This window comes from Pseudorasbora parva, chromosome 2 (genome assembly GCF_024679245.1).
Source record: "Pseudorasbora parva isolate DD20220531a chromosome 2, ASM2467924v1, whole genome shotgun sequence".
Taxonomy (NCBI): domain Eukaryota; kingdom Metazoa; phylum Chordata; class Actinopteri; order Cypriniformes; family Gobionidae; genus Pseudorasbora; species Pseudorasbora parva.
This window is the reverse complement of record NC_090173.1, coordinates 19,526,528-19,547,467: the sequence shown is the minus strand read 5'-3', so window position 1 is coordinate 19,547,467 and position 20,940 is coordinate 19,526,528. Positions and strand designations below refer to the sequence as shown.

Genomic DNA, 20,940 nt, shown 5'->3' with positions numbered 1-20,940 from the left:
GGGGCCTAAAGTGTGCCAAGAAACCATCCCCCACACCATTACACCACCACCACCAGCCTGCACAGTGGTAACAAGGCATGATGGATCCATGTTCTCATTCTGTTTACGCCAAATTCTGACTCTACCATCTGAATGTCTCAACAGAAGTCGAGACTCATCAGACCAGGCAACATTTTTCCAGTCCTCAACTGTCCAATTTTGGTGAGCTTGTGCAAATTGTAGCCTCTTTTTCCTATTTGTAGTGTAGATGAGTGGTACCCGGTGGGGTCTTCTGCTGTTGTAGCCCATCCCTCAAGGTTGTGCGTGTTGTGGCTTTGCTGCATACCTTGGTTGTAACGAGTGGTTATTTCAGTCAAAGTTGCTCCTCGGCCCATTCTCCTTTGACCTCTGGCATCAACAAAGCATTTTCGCCCACAGGACTGCAGCATACTGGATGTTTTTCCCTTTTCACACCATTCTCTGTAAACCCTAGAAATGGTTGTGTGTGAAAATCCCAGTAACTGAGCAGATTGTAAAATTCTCAGACCAGCCCGTCTGACACCAACAACCATGCCACGCTCAAAATTGCTTAAATCACATTTCTTTCCCATTCTGACATTCAGTTTGGAGTTCAGGAGATTGTCTAGACCAGGGCCACATCCCTAAATGCATTGAAGCAACTGCCATGTGATTGGTTGATTAGATTATTGCATTAATGAGAAATTGAACAGGTGTTCCTAATAATCCTTTAGGTGAGTCATAAAGGGATGCACATGGGATAAAGGGATAGCAACTATATATATATACACACACACATTGGTTGCTATAGTAACAACTTCACTTGTGTAGGTTCACCATGCTTTTGCAATGGATGTTCTGGTATATATTATGTCTTTCGTGAGGGTAGAATTAAAACATTCATCTTGGATAACAGCTTAAATAAGAAAGAGAGACATATGTAATATTTATATTCTAATTTATTCGTATTTGTTTCAGTATTGTTATTGTGAACTAAAGCTAATAAATTTGGTTTGTTAAAATAAAGCTGAACTATAAAACAAGAAAATGAAATATAATAAATAACTTAATGTTGATGTACTAAAGTGACAAAAACTAAACTAAAAATGAATTAAAGTGGAATAAAAATATGTAAAGAAAAACTATTAAAATTGCAAAATAAATTTAAAACTAAAATAATAACAATTATTAAAAAATGTTATAAACACAAAACTAAAATATCACTGATGTATTTATTCATATACAGTCAAACCAAAATTTATTCAGACACCTTCAACATTTTATCACATTATCACAGTTTAATCGCTATAGTTTCGAAAATGGAAATAAAATATGACAAGTATGACATGTTAAACTGTCAGAACAATGTCAGGTAACTGATAGAAATGTATGTAATGGATAACAATTAACCAATCAGCTGTTAAATTTAAGTACACAATTAGATAATAACAATTTAGATCAACCAATAAGCAATTGTGGTGTCTGTGGTGCAAAAAGTCCCATTAGCAATTAAAGAAAAAACACTTTAACTTAATAATTGTGGCCAATTTTTACTGGTAGTCGACCGTATGAAGAATTTTGGGGTATGCCACAGTTTACTTTGTTTTGCTATACTAACTTACACAGACTATAGTGTCCGGCAACTAGAAAAAAATATATATCTGGTGTCTGAAAAGTTTTTGGTTTGACTGTATATGTATTTACTTTTATTTATTTATTTATTATTTATCAGTGTATTGATTCATGATTCGGATCGCCATTGTCACATGATTTCAGCAGTTTGACACACGATCCAAATCATGAATAAATACACTGAATCATAACTGTTTGAATCTTTATTTGAGGTTTGAAAACAAACCAGGAAGAGAAGACAATGCTGAATAAAGTCGTAGTTTTTGTTATTTTTGGACCAAAATGTATTTTCGATGCTTCAAGAGATTCTAATGAACTAACTGATGTCCCATATGGACTACTTTGATGATGTTTTTATTCCCTTTCTGGACATGGACAGTATAGTGTGCATACACTTAGATACGCTCTCAGACTCAATATAAAATATCTTAAACTGTGTCTGAAGATGAACGGAGGTCTTACAGGTGTGGAACAAGATTAGGGTGAGTCATTAATGACATCAATTAAAAATTTTGGGCGAACTAACCCTTTAAGACATCAATGTGTCGTCACGAGCCGCAGGGTTTAATATGAATTTGTATGTGCATTTCTTTCTTTTTTTTACTCTCATAGCTCTAATACTCTCGACTGTTAACATTCACATGCATTTTATGACTGTACAGACAACTATTTTGGTTAAAAATCTTCATTTGTATTCTACTGAAGAAACAAAGTCATCAATATCTTGGATGTCCTCAGGGTCAGCAGATAAACATCAAATTAAAATTTTTGGTGAACTATCCCTTTAAATTACATGTTTAAACCAAATATGGTTTATTCATATTTGACCTAAACATGGGTTTAATCAACCCAGCATTTTTTTCTTTTTTTGAGTTCTGTTTTAACGAACTCTCCTTTTTTGCTGCTCCTGTCAGATTTGATCATTTGGACTTAGAAAATATGGCAAAAATCATAGTACAAGGTCAAACAGATGGAGACAGAATAATATAACATGACTATGTAAATACCACATGACATCCTTTTCTATAAGAACAAATCGTATGTCTAAGCAACAGTATGTACAGTACCAGCTCTTATCCAACATGAGGCCAGTCATCCTGCAGGCCGTTTCTCTTCCATCTTTATTTGTTTGTGATTAATTTGAGTTGGATTTGTTTTGGCCCGGCTGTTCTTCCATCTGCCACAGCTGCGACAAAACACAAGGACCCGTCGTGACGGCCACTACGGCCCACTCACTGCTGACGTCACGCATCCTTTCGCTGTCCATGCTCTCGTAATCCTCCCTTTTTTAGGTCCTTGCCATTTTTAGGTTCCCCTACCATTCCCAGAGGACTTTTTTATTATTTTTTTTGCTTTTGCATGTGTGCACTGATGTTATTTAAAGACTATGACCATAAAGGCTGCTTATTATACATTCAGAATGCATTCTGTCTGGCCGTAGAAAAAGCCCAAACGGTCTCCGTCACTGCCATTAGACTGTGTGAATGGATTTATTGGAGCCGTCGTTAATCACTTGTGATTGGATGTAAGTTTCGACTCGACATTCATAATCGAGGAAACAGGAGACGGGCCAAGACTGAGGAAACAATGTAATGTTAATGAGGCACAACAGTCTCTGAAAGGTTTTTCATTTTAGGTATCTACACAGAAATGGCCCGGTTTATATTTATTTGTTGACTGTGGCAAATGGATTGGCACTGAACATAATTAAAAAACTAGTTTGAGTAACTAATGACAGAAGCAAATAGATTATATACGAGCCCTTGTTCTTGTATTACAGTTAAGCTATATTTGAAACTTCTTGCATACTTCAAGCTGCACAGAAAGACACAAGACGAGCATGTTTAGGCCATGGGTGTAAGGGTTGGTTTTAATATTCAGGGACATTTTAAAATCATTCAGACTATGTAGATGCAACATGTTCAACTATATTGTCAACCTACTGCGTTCTTTTCAAGAGAGTATTTGTATATGTGTGGGAATATTTGGCCAAAAACAAAGATTTGATGGTTCATGGCTCAGGAATGGCCACTTGTAGAATATAAACCTTCAATCTTTCAGTTAGACTTAGCCTACAGTTTTCTCCTGGCAGATGAAATAGTCGGCTGACAATGAACAACACAAGATATTCTCCATTCATTTGAACCAATCAAAAACTCTATTGAAGTTCGGGAACCTCTCTGATAGGTGGGGATGGGTTCATAATACATACAATTCAAGAGTAATTAGCAAAAATGTTTTAAGCGGTATGTATTGTCACCTTGCTCACCTAGCCCAGTTAGCATTTGCTCATGGAAACAGAAGTAAATAAAGATGCATTTTGGTTTGTAAAGTATTTTCGAATGATTTTGGCGGTGGGGGAAAGTGTGAGCACCCCCCGGCACAAACATAAATCAGTGCCCATGCCTAGAGACCAGAATAATCTTGGGGATGGGCGCTTTTGATTAGATTTCAGTATACAACCACCTAGTAACCATACAAAAACCACATAGCAATGACTCTTAACACCCTAGCAACCACACAAAAAAACTTAACATAATGGAAGTTTATTTTGTGCAGTCATGCACTACTCACATTTTATAACAAAAGTTATAAAAATTGACTTTGTTTTAATCAGTTCATCATTATAAACTCTGAAATGTGTCATTTTATAAACCCTTTTTTGTTCACTTGAAGAACAGAGGAAAAAGCACTGTTGCAATGACAGTGATTTGTACTTGTATGTTTGGTTTTCAAATTCATGTGAATACGACCATTGAAAAGTGCTGACTCTGAAGAGAAAACTTCCAGCGTGATTCGGTATCATTATCATAGGCTTAATAAGTTGATAAAGTCCCCATTGTGTTCCCACAGGATAGTCGGACACACTGAGCCATACACCAAACTATGCTGCAAAGGCTTCTGCATCGACATCCTGAAAAAGCTCTCTCGCAACATCAAGTTCTCCTACGACCTCTACCTGGTCACCAACGGCAAACATGGCAAGCTGGTACGAGGGATCTGGAACGGTATGATCGGAGAGGTGAGGAAACGTCCGTTTTTACATTTTCAAAAAAAAACATCTCTTGGTATGATTTATAAGCTGTTTTCTGCATGAGGAACAAAACATTTCCCCACATGGACAAGGATTTTGGATACTGCTGTCTTTGTGAGGACATTTTGTCCCCATAACGTAGCGTTTACTTGAACGCACACGTTTGTTTTTTGTCAAAAGTGGGGACAGTCCATGGGTGTAATGGTTTTATACAGTGCAAATCATATTTTCTATCCCCTTACACAGCCCCTAAACCCATCACAGGAAAAATTCTGCATTTTTACTTTCTCAAAAAACCTCATCCTGTATGATTTATAAGCACTTTGAAAAGTGAGTGAGTGAGTGAGTGAGTGACTTATTTCACCCTATTCTTGTAATACCTGTGTCATACCCATGTCATTATACACATTTGTGTCCTGATATTTTACAAAAACATGCCCCCCCATACACACACACACACACACACACAAACACAGTGGTTATTGCACTAGCACAGGCACAGCCACATCAACCATGTTTACAGACAATAATATATACATTTTTCTTTATATATATATATATATATATATATATATATATATATATATATATATATATATATATATATATATATATATATATATATATATATATATATATATATATAAATATATATATATATACATACTGTATATATTCTGTAATATGACTTACTCTCATCTTTCTTCTCAGGTATTTTATAAGCGAGCAGACATGGCCATTGGCTCTCTGACCATAAATGAGGAGCGCTCTGAGATCATTGACTTCTCTGTGCCGTTTGTGGAGACTGGCATCAGTGTGATGGTGGCCAGGAGCAATGGAACTGTGTCTCCTTCAGCCTTCTTGGGTAAGAAATACTACTGTAAAACGAACTAAACTAGCACTATTAATGAACTGTACCTGACTGGCATTTACAGTATTCAGAAACCCACTTACTGTAAACACAGAAAGACTGTGTATCTTTTTGTGTATATATTTATAATTTAAATTAAGCTAAACTTTACAGTAATCGCTAATTGACCCTTTGACCCTTTTTATTACTAGCCCCTTTCACACATACAGTTTTTACTGGTAAATTAGCGGTAACAGATCATGTGTGAACAGGACCTTTTCAACAATACAGGTGAATTGGTTCTGGCAATTTACCAGTAAGGTAATTTGTAACATTACCAGTAAATTACTGGTAATGAGCTCTGTGTAAATGTGGATTGAAGATTACCGGTATATTCACCTATGAAATCAGAACACGCTGACACAAGAAGTCTACTTTGGGTCAATCATAAAGAAATAAGAATATGACGTGATTACTCTGCGCAGTTTACAGTAAGGTTTTTTATCTTTTTTCTATTTAAATATGCACTAAATGGTCTTACAGCTTTTTCGACGTGTTGTGCTTGAGACCCAGCCTTCTTTCCTATTCGTCAGTACTGCACCTCTGCAGTTGGATAATATTACGCAAGTTTTGTGTTTTTAACAGAGGTGGACAAAGTACACAACTCCATTACTTCAGTAAAATTACTACTGGTCAAATATTACTCCATTACAATTGAAAGTTGCAAAAACGTAATTTTTACTTGAGTAAAAGTACAGAAGGACTTGGTTTTAAAAGTACTTAAGTATCAAAAGTAAATTTCCTTTATGCCAGTGCATTATTTTATTATTGTTGCATTGTTGTATAAATGCACACTGTGCCATCATGGTGGTTTAAGCCAGTCAGTGACGCTCCATCTGACATACTAGCATAGGACTACCTTGAACTCATTTTAAGACTTGTTTAAAAGTTACAAAGTTCTTTACAAAGTCCCTTTAAGGGCAAATGCACAGATCCGATGCACTGATACACATCCAATATTATCTTAACATTTTATGCTCACTTAAGACATAATCAACTTTATGTGAACACTCACCAAAACAGACATTTTGACATTATTTTGTGTGTATTTGTCCTAGAGACATTGTCGCGAGACAATGAAGAACATGATATATTCTCCCTTCATTTGAACCAATCAAAAAATCTATTAAAGTTCGGGAACCTCTCTGATGGGTGGATCTCACATCGGATCCCAGTGGGTCATAATACACACAATTCTCCTGTTATAATTAGTATTGCATCATAGTGCGTCAAGTGCGGAAAAATTTCAAGAAGAAAATAATCATCCACTGATTTCAAAGCTGCTACAGAAACGGCTTTCGACTTCGAGGACCTTGATATAAATGTAGTGGGATGAGTACCATAAGTCATAAGCCATAAGTTTAATACTCAAGTAGAGATGTGTACTTAAGAACGGCACTCAACTGTCCACCTCTGGTTTTTAAGAGCATACGCGTTCTGTTTGATCATCCGTTATGCCTGTCACTCAGATGTCAAAAAGATGTTGTCAAATTGAACAGATAGTAAAACTAAAGCATTTCTCCTCATGTTGGCAGATGAAGACAATGGCGCAGTGTTTAAAGACCATTTCCGAAGACAGGCATCACAGAATTTACCAGTATTTTTTTGTGAAGTAGTCTCTGTCACGTTACAGACAAAGGAAATGGTGCGAGGACTCAAGTGCAGAAAAGGATATATATTTATAACAAATAAAACATAAATACAAAACAAACACCCACGAGGGGGCAAAACACATAATAGAACATAAACTAAAACTCAAAACATACCAACAGAAGTCACTGGGGGAACGGGAGACGCAGACATTACACAAGGATCCAACACAGACTGACAAACACAAGGAGCTTATAAGGGGAAGAAATCAAGAGGGAACAGGTGGGGCAAATTAACCAATAATCAGATAACAAGAAGGGCGGGGTTGACAGTAGACCGGAGACATGACAAAACCCACATGTGCACACAAAACAGGACAGGCATGTGACATTACCCCCTCCTTAAGGAGCGGCTACCAGACGCTCCACTAGGGACAGGGATGGGAAAAACAGACCAGGGCGGGACGGGAGGGGCTGACCAGGGCGGGACGGGAGGGACTGACCAGGGGGGCACGGGAGGGACTGACCAGGGGGGCACGGGAGGGACTGACCAGGGGGGCACGGGAGGGACAGACCAGGGCGGGACGGGAGGGACAGACCAGGGTGGGACGGGAGGGACAGGGGAAACAGACAAGGAAGGAACAGACAAGGGAGGGGCAAACAAGGGAGGGACAAGGAAAACAAAAAGTTCAGGAGGCCATGGTGGCACACAAAGTTCGAATGACCAGGGCGGCCCGCCGAAGTCGGGAGGCCCACCGAGTTCAGGTGGCCGGGGCGGCCCGCAGAGTTCAGGCGGCCAGGGCGGCATGGGTAGAGCAGGGCGCCAGGGAGGCGCGGTGAGAGCAGGACTCCTGGGTGGTGCGGTCAGTGCAGGGAGCGCCAGGGAGGCGCGGTGAGAGCAGGACGCCTCAGCGTCGCACGGAGAGCAGGACGCCTCAGCGTCGCACGGAGAGCAGGACGCCTCAGCGGCGCACGGAGAGCAGGACGCCTCAGCGGCGCACGGAGAGCAGGACGCCTCAGCGGCGCACGGAGAGCAGGACGCCTCAGCGGCGCACGGAGAGCAGGACGCCTCAGCGGCGCACGGAGAGCAGGACGCCTCAGCGGCGCACGGAGAGCAGGACGCCTCAGCGGCGCACGGAGAGCAGGACGCCTCAGCGGCGCACGGAGAGCAGGACGCCTCAGCGGCGCACGGAGAGCAGGACGCCTCAGCGGCGAACGGAGAGCAGGACGCCTCAGCGGCGCACGGAGAGCAGGACGCCTCAGCGGCGCACGGAGAGCAGGACGCCTCAGCGGCGCACGGAGAGCAGGACGCCTCAGCGGCGCACGGAGAGCAGGACGCCTCAGCGGCGCACGGAGAGCAGGACGCCTCAGCGGCGCACGGAGAGCAGGACGCCTCAGCGCCGCACGGAGAGCAGGACTGCTCAGGGGCGCAGGGAGAGCTGGGCGCCTCAGGGGCGCAGGGAGAGCAGGGCGCCTCAGGGGCGCAGGCAGGGCGTTGGGGAAACTTCTCCAGTCCAGCAGTATCCACCGGCACTGGGACCACCGGAATACAATCTGCTGGCATTGGGACCACCGGAACATGATCTGCCGGAACTGGGACCACCGGAACACGATCCACCGGCACAGGGACCACCGGAACACGATCCACCGGAACTGAGACCACCGGCACACGATCCACCGGAACTGGGACCACCGGAACTGCCTCCGGGGCTTCGGATAAAGCCCTGTGCTCCTTCCACGCATGCAGGACTGCCACCACAAAGCATCCCATCACAGCCCTCCAGGCCGTTTCCGGACTCGGGACCACCGGAACGGAGTCCACCGGCACAGGGACCACCGGAACACGATCCACCGGCACAGGGACCACCGGAACACGATCCACCGGCACAGGGACCACCGGAACACGATCCACCGGCACAGGGACCACCGGAACACGATCCACCGGCACAGGGACCACCGGAACACGATCCACCGGCACAGGGACCACCGGAACACGATCCACCGGCACAGGGACCACCGGAACACGATCCACCGGCACAGGGACCACCGGAACACGATCCACCGGCACAGGGACCACCGGAGCACGATCCACCGGCACAGGGACCACCGGAGCACGATCCACCGGCACAGGGACCACCGGAACATGATCCACCGGCACAGGGACCACCGGCGCACGATCCACCGGAACTGGGACCACCGGAGTGGTGGATGACACCCTGTGCTTTTCCCAAGCATGCAGGACTGCCACCACAAACCCTCCCATTACGGCCCTCCAGGCCATGTCTGGACTCGGGATTCCCGGACTCGGGACCCCCGGAACTGGCACCGAGGGAGAACTTCTCTGCTGAGTCCTCATAGTATGGTTGGATCCTTCTGTCACGTTACAGACAAAGGAAATGGTGCGAGGACTCAAGTGCAGAAAAGGATATATATTTATAACAAATAAAACATAAATACAAAACAAACACCCACGAGGGGGCAAAACACATAATAGAACATAAACTAAAACTCAAAACATACCAACAGAAGTCACTGGGGGAACGGGAGACGCAGACATTACACAAGGATCCAACACAGACTGACAAACACAAGGAGCTTATAAGGGGAAGAAATCAAGAGGGAACAGGTGGGGCAAATTAACCAATAATCAGATAACAAGAAGGGCGGGGTTGACAGTAGACCGGAGACATGACAAAACCCACATGTGCACACAAAACAGGACAGGCATGTGACAGTCTCTTAACGGTAAAAAGCCAGAACGCTGTTGCTTAAATGAACAGCATATTTGTGTATTAAGCAGTAAAGTAATTCTGGTAATTTTACGGTAATTTACCGGTGTGGTTGTGTGAAAGGGGCTACTGTTGCACACTCACATAAGTGATGCTAAACACTCAAATTCAAATGTGCTTATAAAGGGGCAAAAATTGATTGGACGTGGGCTGGAATGAGACAATTGGGACATTGAAAGGCGTTTTTATCATTTTCTGTAAAGAATTTGAAATTAAACAGCAGTATTGTGATTAACGGCTGCCAGCTCAGTTCTTCAACCACTACATCAGTGTTGGTTTGGGAATCTTATATCCTGTGTTGACACTATTTTATATTCACCGTTGAGGTCGGTTAGCCATCCTATAAATCCTTTTGCACATTTTTCTATTATACTGTAAACAATAAACCTCCTCAGAACCTAGAATTCATAGTAAAATACAATAGCATACTGTCAACATAAAATAAGATCTTATAAATATTTACAGTGCAGTGTTACTTGTGTATGACTCTTGTTGAGTGGTGTATGAATTGTGTTGACTTTAATTACACCTCATTTTGCATGTATCAGAATTTAAAAAGGCTTTGCAGTCCTGCTAAAATAAAACCATGTCATTTGGGAATGGAGTCATTTGCTTCATCTGTCTTTGTCTCGTCTTCTCTCTCTCTCTCTCTCTCTCTCTCTCTCTCTCTCTCTCTCTCTCTCTCTCTCTCTCTCTCTCTCTCTCTCTCTCTCTCTCTCTCAGAGCCCTACAGCCCAGCGGTGTGGGTGATGATGTTTGTCATGTGTCTTACAGTCGTGGCAGTGACTGTGTTTGTGTTTGAATACTTTAGTCCTGTGGGCTACAACCGCAGCCTGGTCAGTGCCAAAGGTCAGTGTTCACCGCCTCTGCTAACACCTCAGGACCCGTGACAGATGTCAAAAACTGTGGTAACCTGATACTCTGTTCATCAATCATGACAGGTTTGATAGAACATAAGCTAGGAGAAAAGGTAATGCGTGTACAACCCGAATACTGGAAATGTTGGGACGTTTTTTACATTTGAATAAAATGAAACTAATAGACTTTCAAATCACATGAGACAATATTTTATTCACACTACAACATAGAGGACATTTCAAATGTTTAAACAGATAAATGTTACACTTTTATATACTAATTGAGCTCATTTCAAACTTGATACCTGCTAAAGGTCTCATCTCATCTTCTTTTCAAAACAATTTGGAGATGTCTGGGCATCGAGGCACTGAAATTTGGTCCCATTCTTACCTGATATACGTAGGTTTCCAGCTACTGAAGAGTTTGTGGTCGTCTTTGACATATTTTCTTTGTTTAATTATGCGGCAAATGTTCTCTTCAGGCCAATTCAGCAGCCAGACTCTTCTACGACGAAGCCATGCTGTTGAAATAGCTGCAGTATGTGGTTTTGCATTGTCCTGCTGAAATACACAAGGCCTTCCCTTAAGTAGAAGTCATCTGGAGGGGAGCATATGTTGCCCTAAAACCTTTATATACCTTTCAGCATTCATAGTGCCTTCCAAAACATGAAAGCTGCCCATATCGCATCCACTTATGCCCTCCATACCACCAGAGACGCTGGCTTTTGAACTGAAAGCTGATAACACGCTGGAAGGTCTCCCTCCTCTTAAGCCCGGAGGACACCTACAAGAATGATTTCACCTATGAGGATGATTTCCTACAAGAATGCCAAATTTGGACTCATCTGAGTGACCGTTTGACTAGGGATGCACCGAATCCAGATTTTTGAGGTTCGGCCGAATACGAATCCACTGGTTAAGATTCTGCCGAATCCGAAACCGAATACCCAATCCAACTCCCATCCTCAGTCCATTATCACAGTAAACACATTAATGACATAAACAACGTCCACAGCAGTGTATTTTTAATTTAATTTAAATTTTAAAAAAAGGCAACATTATGCCAGGGTGACTGTGCCGTATTGCTGTCTGTAGATTCCTTCATGCACAACTCTTATTCTCTCGGATGGGAAGTTCGGTTCTTTTCCGCAAAACGGTTCTTTCGGACAGTTGGTTTCAATGAACCGTTTAAAAAAAACGGATCACCGCTCCTTTTACGTCCTTACGTAATGACGTCATTTCTATCATCCCGGCTGATGAAAATACATTCAAACACATTCATATAAAGTATTTTTAACCAAAACTTAGTATAGTAATAATTATTATTGTTATCATCATCATCTTGGACACGTTTTTTAATTCATGTCGTGCAAACACTGATGTTTTACACAGATTAAATAAACTTACATTGACATAACATAAACTTACACAAATCCTTGGTTCACCCATGCTCATATATTATCAGCATCCGTTTTCCGAGAGAAACAGCAGCCGTCCCACTCCGAGAGAAACAGTTCGGTTCAAGACGACGCTATCACGCAGTATCTCAGCTCACCGGTTCTCACAGCAAAACATGTCTCAGTTCAGTGAACTGTTGGAGTTACAACATATACTTCGAGATATTCATTTATTTCTAGTCTGAGGGACTGTCACTCATGTCAGAAAGTGAGTGAAGTAAAGTAACTTGTGGGATCAGCGCTGATTTGAGACGCGAACCGCTTAGAACGATTCAGTCCGATTTGGTGAACTGGTTCGAGCGGATCACTAAAAAGATCCGGTTAAAAAGAACGATTCGTTCACGAACCGGACATCCAGCGGCTATTGTTTAGGGTTCTTGCCACCACGAGACAAATTGGCATTGCAAATTGAACATACAGTCTTGTTCAAAATAATAGCAGTACAATGTGACTAACCAGAATAATCAAGGTTTTTAGTATATTTTTTATTGCTACGTGGCAAACAAGTTACCAGTAGGTTCAGTAGATTGTCAGAAAACAAACAAGACCCAGCATTCATGATATGCACGCTCTTAAGGCTGTGCAATTGGGCAATTAGTTGAAAGGGGTGTGTTCAAAAAAATAGCAGTGTCTACCTTTGACTGTACAAACTCAAAACTATTTTGTACAAACATTTTTTTTTCCTGGGATTTAGCAATCCTGTGAATCACTAAACTAATATTTAGTTGTATGACCACAGTTTTTTAAAAGTGCTTGACATCTGTGTGGCATGGAGTCAACCAACTTGTGGCACCTCTCAGCTGTTATTCCACTCCATGATTCTTATACAACATTCCACAATTCATTCACATTTCTTGGTTTTGCTTCAGAAACAGCATTTTTGATATCACCCCACAAGTTCTCAAATGGATTAAGGTCTGGAGATTGGGCTGGCCACTCCATAACATTAATTTTGTTGGTTTGGAACCAAGACTTTGCCCGTTTACTAGTGTGTTTTGGGTCATTGTCTTGTTGAAACAACCGTTTCAAGGGCATGTCCTCTTCAGCATAGGGCAACATGACCTCTTCAAGTATTTTAACATATGCAAACTGATCCATGATCCCTGGTATGCGATAAATAGGCCCAACACCATAGTAGGAGAAACATGCCCATATCATGATGCTTGCACCTCCATGCTTCACTGTCTTCACTGTGTACTGTGGCTTGAATTCAGAGTTTGGGGGTCGTCTCACAAACTGCCTGTGGCCCTTGGACCCAAAAAGAACAATTTTACTCTCATCAGTCCACAAAATGTTCCTCCATTTCTCTTTAGGCCAGTTGATGTGTTCTTTGGTAAATTGTAACCTCTTCTGCACATGCCTTTTTTTTAACAGAGGGACTTTGCGGGGGATTCTTGAAAATAGATTAGCTTCACACAGACGTCTTCTAACTGTCACAGTACTTACAGGTAACTCCAGACTGTCTTTGATCATCCTGGAGGTGATCATGGGCTGAGCCTTTGCCATTCTGGTTATTCTTCTATCCATTTTGATGGTTGTCTATCGTTTTCTTCCACGTCTCTCTGGTTTTGCTCTCCATTTTAAGGCATTGGAGATCATTTTAGCTGAACAGCCTATCATTTTTTGCACCTCTTTATAGGTTTTCCCCTCTCTAATCAACTTTTTAATCAAAGTACGCTGTTCTTCTGAACAATGTTTTGAACGACCCATTTTCCTCAGCTTTCAAATGCATGTTCAACAAGTGTTGGCTTCATCCTTAAATAGGGGCCACCTGATTCACACCTGTTTCTTCACAAAATTGATGACCTCAGTGATTGAATGCCACACTGCTATTTTTTTGAACACACCCCTTTCAACTAATTCAACTAATTGCCCAATTGCACAGCCTTAAGAGCGTGCATATCATGAATGCTGGGTCTCATTTGTTTTCTGAGAATCTACTGAACCTACTGGTAACTTGCCACGTAGCAATAAAAAAATATACGAAAAACCTTGATTATTCTGGTTAGTCACATTGTACTGCTATTATTTTGAACAAGACTGTATAGCTCGACTTGAATTGCCTTCTTGTGACTGAAAATACCGCCAAACAACACATTTTCTGTTCACAAGTTCCATTTTCACTTTCTCACAGCTGCATTCGAACGGTCCACCTAGTAAACACGTTGCCATACTCAACCACGGGTTCGGTGGAAAAAAATTCTAAGGTTCGGCAGAAACGAACCCAGTCAAAAAGCCCAATATTCGGCCGAATCCGAACCCGAATCCTGGATTCGGTGCATCCCTACATTTGACACTTTTCAACTTTGAAGTAGTCCATTTTAAATGAGCCTTGGCCCAGAGGACACGACAGCGTTTCTGGACCATGTTCACATATGGCTTTCTTTTTGCATGATAGAGCTTTCATTGGCATCTGCAGATGTTAAGCTGGATTGTGTTTACCGACTGGTTTCTGGACGTATTCCTGGGCCCATTTAGTAATGTCATTGACACAATCATGCCGATGAGTGATGCAGTGTAGTCTGAGGGCCTGCAGGCATCCATTTAATAAAGGTCTTCAGCCTTGTCCCTTACACACAGAGATTTCTCCAGTTTATCTGAATCTTTTGATAATGTTATGCACTGTAGATGATGAGATTTACAAAGCCTTTGCAATTTGACGTTGAGGAACATTGTTTTCAAAGTATTCAATAATCTTTTTACACACTCTTTCACAGATTTCACAGCCTCTGCCCATCTTTACTTCTGAGAGACTCTGCCTTTCGTAGACATCCCTTTTATAGCTAATCATGTTACAGACCTGATATCAATTAATTAGTTGCTTGATGTTCTCCCAGCTGAATTGTCTTGCTTTTTTCATCCATTTGTTGCCCCTGTGCAAACTTTAATGATACCCGTAGCAGGCATCAAATTTGAAATGAGCTCAATTAGTGGATACAAGTGTAAAATTTCTACATTTAAACAAGCAATATGTTATCTATGGTCTATTGTGAATAAAATATTGTCTCATGTGATTTGAAATTCTTTTAGTTTTCATTTTATTTAAATTTAAAAAACGTCCCAACTTTTCTGGAATTTGGGTTGTAATTAGAGGAACATTTTATAGAGGCTGTGCTTTATAGCTATTTTATTTAAATCTTAATCTCATTTGTTTGTCAAACGATTTTGGAGTTTACTGATATACAGTAAAGGCTACAGAATGAATGTAGAGACCTGGTTGGATCAGGTGGTTTTGGAAGAGTTTGTTGAGAAATGTTTGAGTTTACACTGATATCTTTTGATTGCAGTCTTTGAAATCTGAGCACAGTTTGAGATTCTTTAGAGGAGACACACATGAGATTATTGAGACCCCTTTAACACTAGTGGGTTTTTGCAGTTTAAAACGCAAAACTATTGCTATGGTTATGCCTGTCGTCTACTACAGCCTTTTCGAACCTCAAAAACAGATAATTTGGGGGGGAAAAACTGCAGACCCCATTTTAGTTTGAAAATGGACACTTTTGAAAATGATGGTGTGGCTGCACAACATTACACTAACAGTTACCTGAACACCAGTTTCCCAAAACGCATTGTATGCCTAAATTCATTGGTGGCTATTGTTACAAAGCTTTTGGGAAACCCAACCCAACTCTCTTAACGCCTTTTTAACATGCCAGCCTGGACGACCATGTAGAAACGATAACATGGAGATGGAACTGCATGCTTTGCTGACTTTGTGGCCCTTTTTAGCAGCCGTTATGCAGTTAAACACTGTATTGTACTATACTGCAGCCTCCTACATGCGCAAGAGGCAACTGTTTACACTGTATGCACCTGCCCAGTGTGCGACAATGGTCATGTGACATGCGTTTTTGGTCATGCAGTGTAGACAAAGATGTTTCTGAAACGCAGTGGAAACACTAGTATAGACGAGAATTAAACTAAAATGCACTAGTGTAAATGGGGTCTGAGGATAAACATCTACAGAGCAGGATACTTCAGCAAAGTCTCTATTCACTTTCTATTTAATCTCATTGCTTCTGCAACAACACATCTAATTTATTAATGTAAATGACCTTGAAAATAATGTGCTTTGAGGGCAATAACAATGCCTAATATTAAACACCAATGGAGTGTCTACACAAAGTAATCAATTGCCCACCCGGTTGGCTATTTACACTAACTCTGCCCAAAATTGTCTGATTAAAATTTGATTTGTATTTTGGGATTAGCCAGTCAGTTCTATCCCACTAGCAGATAGTTCAAAATGCCCTCAGACTTTTCTTAACTAGTACTAAAAAATGGGACCACATACGTTCTTTGAGATTTAAGGTTCTTCTTTTAGTGTCTAAAATAAATTGTCAGACTGTTTGGCTTCTCCTTACCTTTCAGATTTATTGACTGAACATCATCTAGTTTTGTCTCTCCAGTCATCCAACCAGAGATAGTTATGCAAATACTGTAAACCTGTATAAGTTGGCAAAACTAAAAATAATTGAGGCAATCGATCACATATAAGTTAAGAAATGTAAAGTTTAAGTAAGCAGAACTTGCAGATCTTTATTTTGTACTCTTAACTTAAAATAATTGAGTAAGCTAATTCATACATTTAAATTAAAATGATCAACTTAAATAATTTTACTAGAGAAATGTAATAAATCTTACTAATTGGTAACAATGCTTTGATAGCATGAACTGAATTAACAGCAACTCTTCTAAACTAACATAGCCAAACCTTACCGAATCTCCAACTTGACATTAATCTTACACACACACACACACACACACACACACACACACACACACACACACACACACACACACACACACACACACACACACACACACACACACACACACACACACACACACACAATATAACACTTAATTTTAGCATTTATTCTTCCTTTTGAGTGTCATGGCAAATTATGCTTGGAAATAGAAAAATTGTTATCCCAGCCCAGTTTCGGTTTAATTTAAGTTTGTCTAAATTAAAAGAAACAAGTTCATACAACTCAAAAACAATAAAACAATTCACTGTTCGCCAGGAGTTTGATTGACAGGGGATCTGACCAATTATAATCCGACATCCGCAATTTTGTCCAAGAAAGCAGTCCGTATAGAGTCCGTAGATTAACGTCGGTGGACTTGAATTTGAAAACTGGTATGCACTAACGTCTTTCTGAGGTTGAAATAACATTCCTTTTGAAGTTCTTTCATGTTTATTTGATACTATAAATGAACTAGAAGAAAGAGATGATCGGTTTTTGATGATCTGTCATAACTCATTAAAGAGCTACAAAACTGTTTTTATTGTTAAAATTTCTTTTTTAAAAAATACTGTATTTGTTAGTTGATACTTTGTTGTCTTCATATTAAAAGTAACCTGCTCTGTCTGAAACACTCATGATGTGTGGGTGAAAGTGCCATGGCTTGTCGGACATAGCAACAGTAACTAAAGCCTTAGCAAACGATCAATTCAGATTATTTAAAATGTGTCAGTTTTGTGAACTCAGTTTTGGCTCTACTCAACCAATTAATTATTTTGAGCGTTAGGGTTTACTGTGCTCAAAGCTCAAATGCACCCTTTTCAGTAGCTGCCCCCAGATTATAGAATACTCTGCCCTTCTGTAAATGAAAATTAAATGAAAAAAATGTTTTTGAGAAAAACATCAACTATAATCAAAAATAATGGCAAAAACCCTGAAGAAGCTTTATATTGATTATCTCAGATCCAGGTGGGCCGACATTCACCATTGGGAAGTCAGTCTGGCTGCTGTGGGGGATCGTCTTCAACAACTCAGTGCCCATTGAAAACCCCAAAGGCACCACCAGTAAGATCATGGTGCTGGTGTGGGCATTCTTCGCCGTGATCTTCCTGGCCAGCTACACGGCCAACCTGGCCGCCTTCATGATCCAGGAGCAGTATATTGACACGGTTTCTGGACTGAGTGACAAAAAGGTAAGAGCTGCCAGCATTTCTCTCAGCCAAAAGGCCATTCTAGAGCATGAGTTTTAATTAAAGACATCTCTCTGTGGAGCTATAAGAGGGATTTGCACTGATAATATATGTGGAAATGTACCCTTTCATGATTAAATACTGTGATAAGTATACTTATCACTCATTTGTGTTATTTTAATAAGACGTTTATGGACATTTTCAAACATTAAAGGGATAGTTCACCCCCCCACCCCACAGTTTTACTTGTATATTTAGTTGAATAACTTAGATCATTATTTTAGTGTCCCCAACTGAGCAAGCCAAGCCAAAGGCGACAGTGGCAAGGAACCAAAACTCCATCAGGGTATGATGGAGAAAAATAAACCTTGGGAGAAACCAAAATCATATTAGATCGGAATATTCAGAATTTTTGGGAATCACGCAAGAGACGGGTTTATCCAGGATGGCGCGTCGATTTCACAAGAATATAAATATTTGAAAATCGGAGTCGTCATACTGGATATCATATTATCACATATCTTATATTAATTTTCTTATATCTATTTTTTTCTTTATATATATATATATATATATATATATATATATATATATATATATATATATATATATATATATATATATATATATATATATAGTTTAACATTAAAGCTTTTCATATGTTTTTATATTGTTTATATGTTTAATAATTTCACATTTAATCTTCAAATAATCCTAGCTGTGTGACACTGTTGTAATTGGTTGTGTAGGGACACATCAAGGTGAAGTGATTGGCAATGATGCTGAAAGCTGTTAAAACTGACAAGCTTCAGATGAAAACTTTTCAAAAGCAATTTTGAAGACAAAGTGAGACTTTAAGCCACAACACTGTCATTAAAGAGCCCCACGAGTTGACTACCAGGGATTTAGACACTGACAGCAAGATGTTTTGGTATGAATTCAGATTCAGGAGTGTGCTGGGAGGCGTTACACAGAGAACGAACTGCCTGAAGGGCAAAATAGCCAGAGGGCAAGAATATCACATACAGATCAGGCTGTTGCTTTCAAACGGCAAACTTTGATAGTTGCAGTTTAGTACAGTTGTATTTGAAGAGCATATATATACATATTTTAATATTCATTTATAAGAGACAGGGAGAGAGTGAACTAGCTGATTAAAATCAGCCTATGGTTTACTTACCCTCAAGCCATCCTAGGTGTATATGACTTTCTTCTTTCAGACGAACACAATTGTTGTATTAAAAAATATCCAACCTTTGTAATGGCAGTGAATGGGGGGATTTTGTAGTCCAAAAAAGCATATCATCCATCATAAAAGTAATCTATATGACTCCAGGGGGTTAATAAAGGCCTTCTGAAGTGATGTGTTTGTGTAAGAAAATATCCATATTTAAAACTAAATTGAAACGTCCGACAGATGGCCATATGCATCGATTTACGGAGAAAGAGTAACCCCTGACCTGATGCATGACACACTGATGAATGAGGAAAAAGCAAAACAAAACACCGGCCATGAATTAGAAGTCTAAAACGAGATTTTTTTTTTGAGAAATGTCAGAGGATTTCAACATAAGAGACGAGCTCGAGTTTGTTGCCCAGCCCAACCATTTGTTGGAACTACAAAAGGCAGCAAAGCTTACACAACTCCTTCATCCTACGTCATACCGTGCATCAGGGGAAGTCGACTTGGTCAGGCTGTCTGCCAGAAGCTAGTTATTTTAGTCTATATACTTTTAAATATAGATATTTTTCTTACAAAAAACCCCCCATTACTTTGCTTCAGAAGACTTTTAATAACCCCCCGAGCCGTGTGCAGTTAAATGATGGATAGATGCACTTTTATGGACTTCAAATCTCGACCCCCATTTACTTATATATTATTTTATATATAATATAATTGTATATATAATTTTAAATAATCCCCTCTTCATATTAAAAGTAACCTGCTCTGTCTGAAACACTCATGATGTGTGGGTGAAAGTGCCATGGCTTGTCGGACATAGCAACAGTAACTAAAGCCTTAGCAAACGATCAATTCAGATTATTTAAAATGTGTCAGTTTTGTGAACTCAGTTTTGGCTCTACTCAACCAATAAATTATTTTGAGCGTTAGGGTTTACTGATATATATTTATATATTTATAAATATATTTATATATTTATATATAACTCAGAATGTGTTCGTCTGAAATAAGAAAGTCATTTACACCCAGGATGGTTTGAGGGTGAGTAAATCATGGGTAATTTACATTTTTGGATGAACTATCCCTTTAAATCTGTTAATCATGTAAATCGATCATGTCTCTTCAGAAAATTTGGACTAAACCACTCAATTCAAATGGATTAGTTTTACGATCTCTTTATGAACTTTTAAATGTATAACTGTATATAAACTTTCAAAGTGGTAGTTGCGTAATCTACGGAGGGTCAAAAATCTCTCCGATTTAGATCTTACTTTTTCAAAGATGAACGAAAGTCTTATAGGTTTGGAACAACCTGAGGGTCATTTATTTAATAATAAGCGCAAGATATTTCCCTAGAAGAAATATCTGCTCTGTGCTCTATTTCTTCTTGGTCAGCAGTAAACTTTCGAAGTGGTCAGGGCCACGGGACAGATGAAAGACAACGCTTATACTGTCTTCCCTCATTCGACAGCAAACACACTTAAAACGACGCATTCACATGCTCTCAGCCGGAATACAATCACATCCGCCTGTTCCTTAGAGACACTTCTCCTT

General features: G+C 40.2%; 1 protein-coding gene and 1 long non-coding RNA gene across 4 annotated transcripts in view; one reads left to right on the top strand and one right to left on the bottom strand.

The window, feature by feature from the left end:
• Positions 1-20,940, bottom strand: part of LOC137093704 (uncharacterized) — a 115,507-nt gene that overhangs the window by 36,239 nt on the left and 58,328 nt on the right. The gene's annotated exons all lie outside the window — the stretch shown is intronic.
• grin2ca (glutamate receptor, ionotropic, N-methyl D-aspartate 2Ca) overlaps positions 1-20,940 on the top strand; it is a 110,910-nt gene that overhangs the window by 84,098 nt on the left and 5,872 nt on the right. For both annotated transcript variants that reach the window (XM_067458479.1, XM_067458488.1), the window contains 4 exons: positions 4,483-4,651; positions 5,375-5,528; positions 10,675-10,800; positions 17,977-18,206. In XM_067458479.1, coding sequence (XP_067314580.1) covers positions 4,483-4,651; positions 5,375-5,528; positions 10,675-10,800; positions 17,977-18,206 — 679 coding nt within the window. The remainder of the gene's footprint in view (positions 1-4,482; positions 4,652-5,374; positions 5,529-10,674; positions 10,801-17,976; positions 18,207-20,940) is intronic.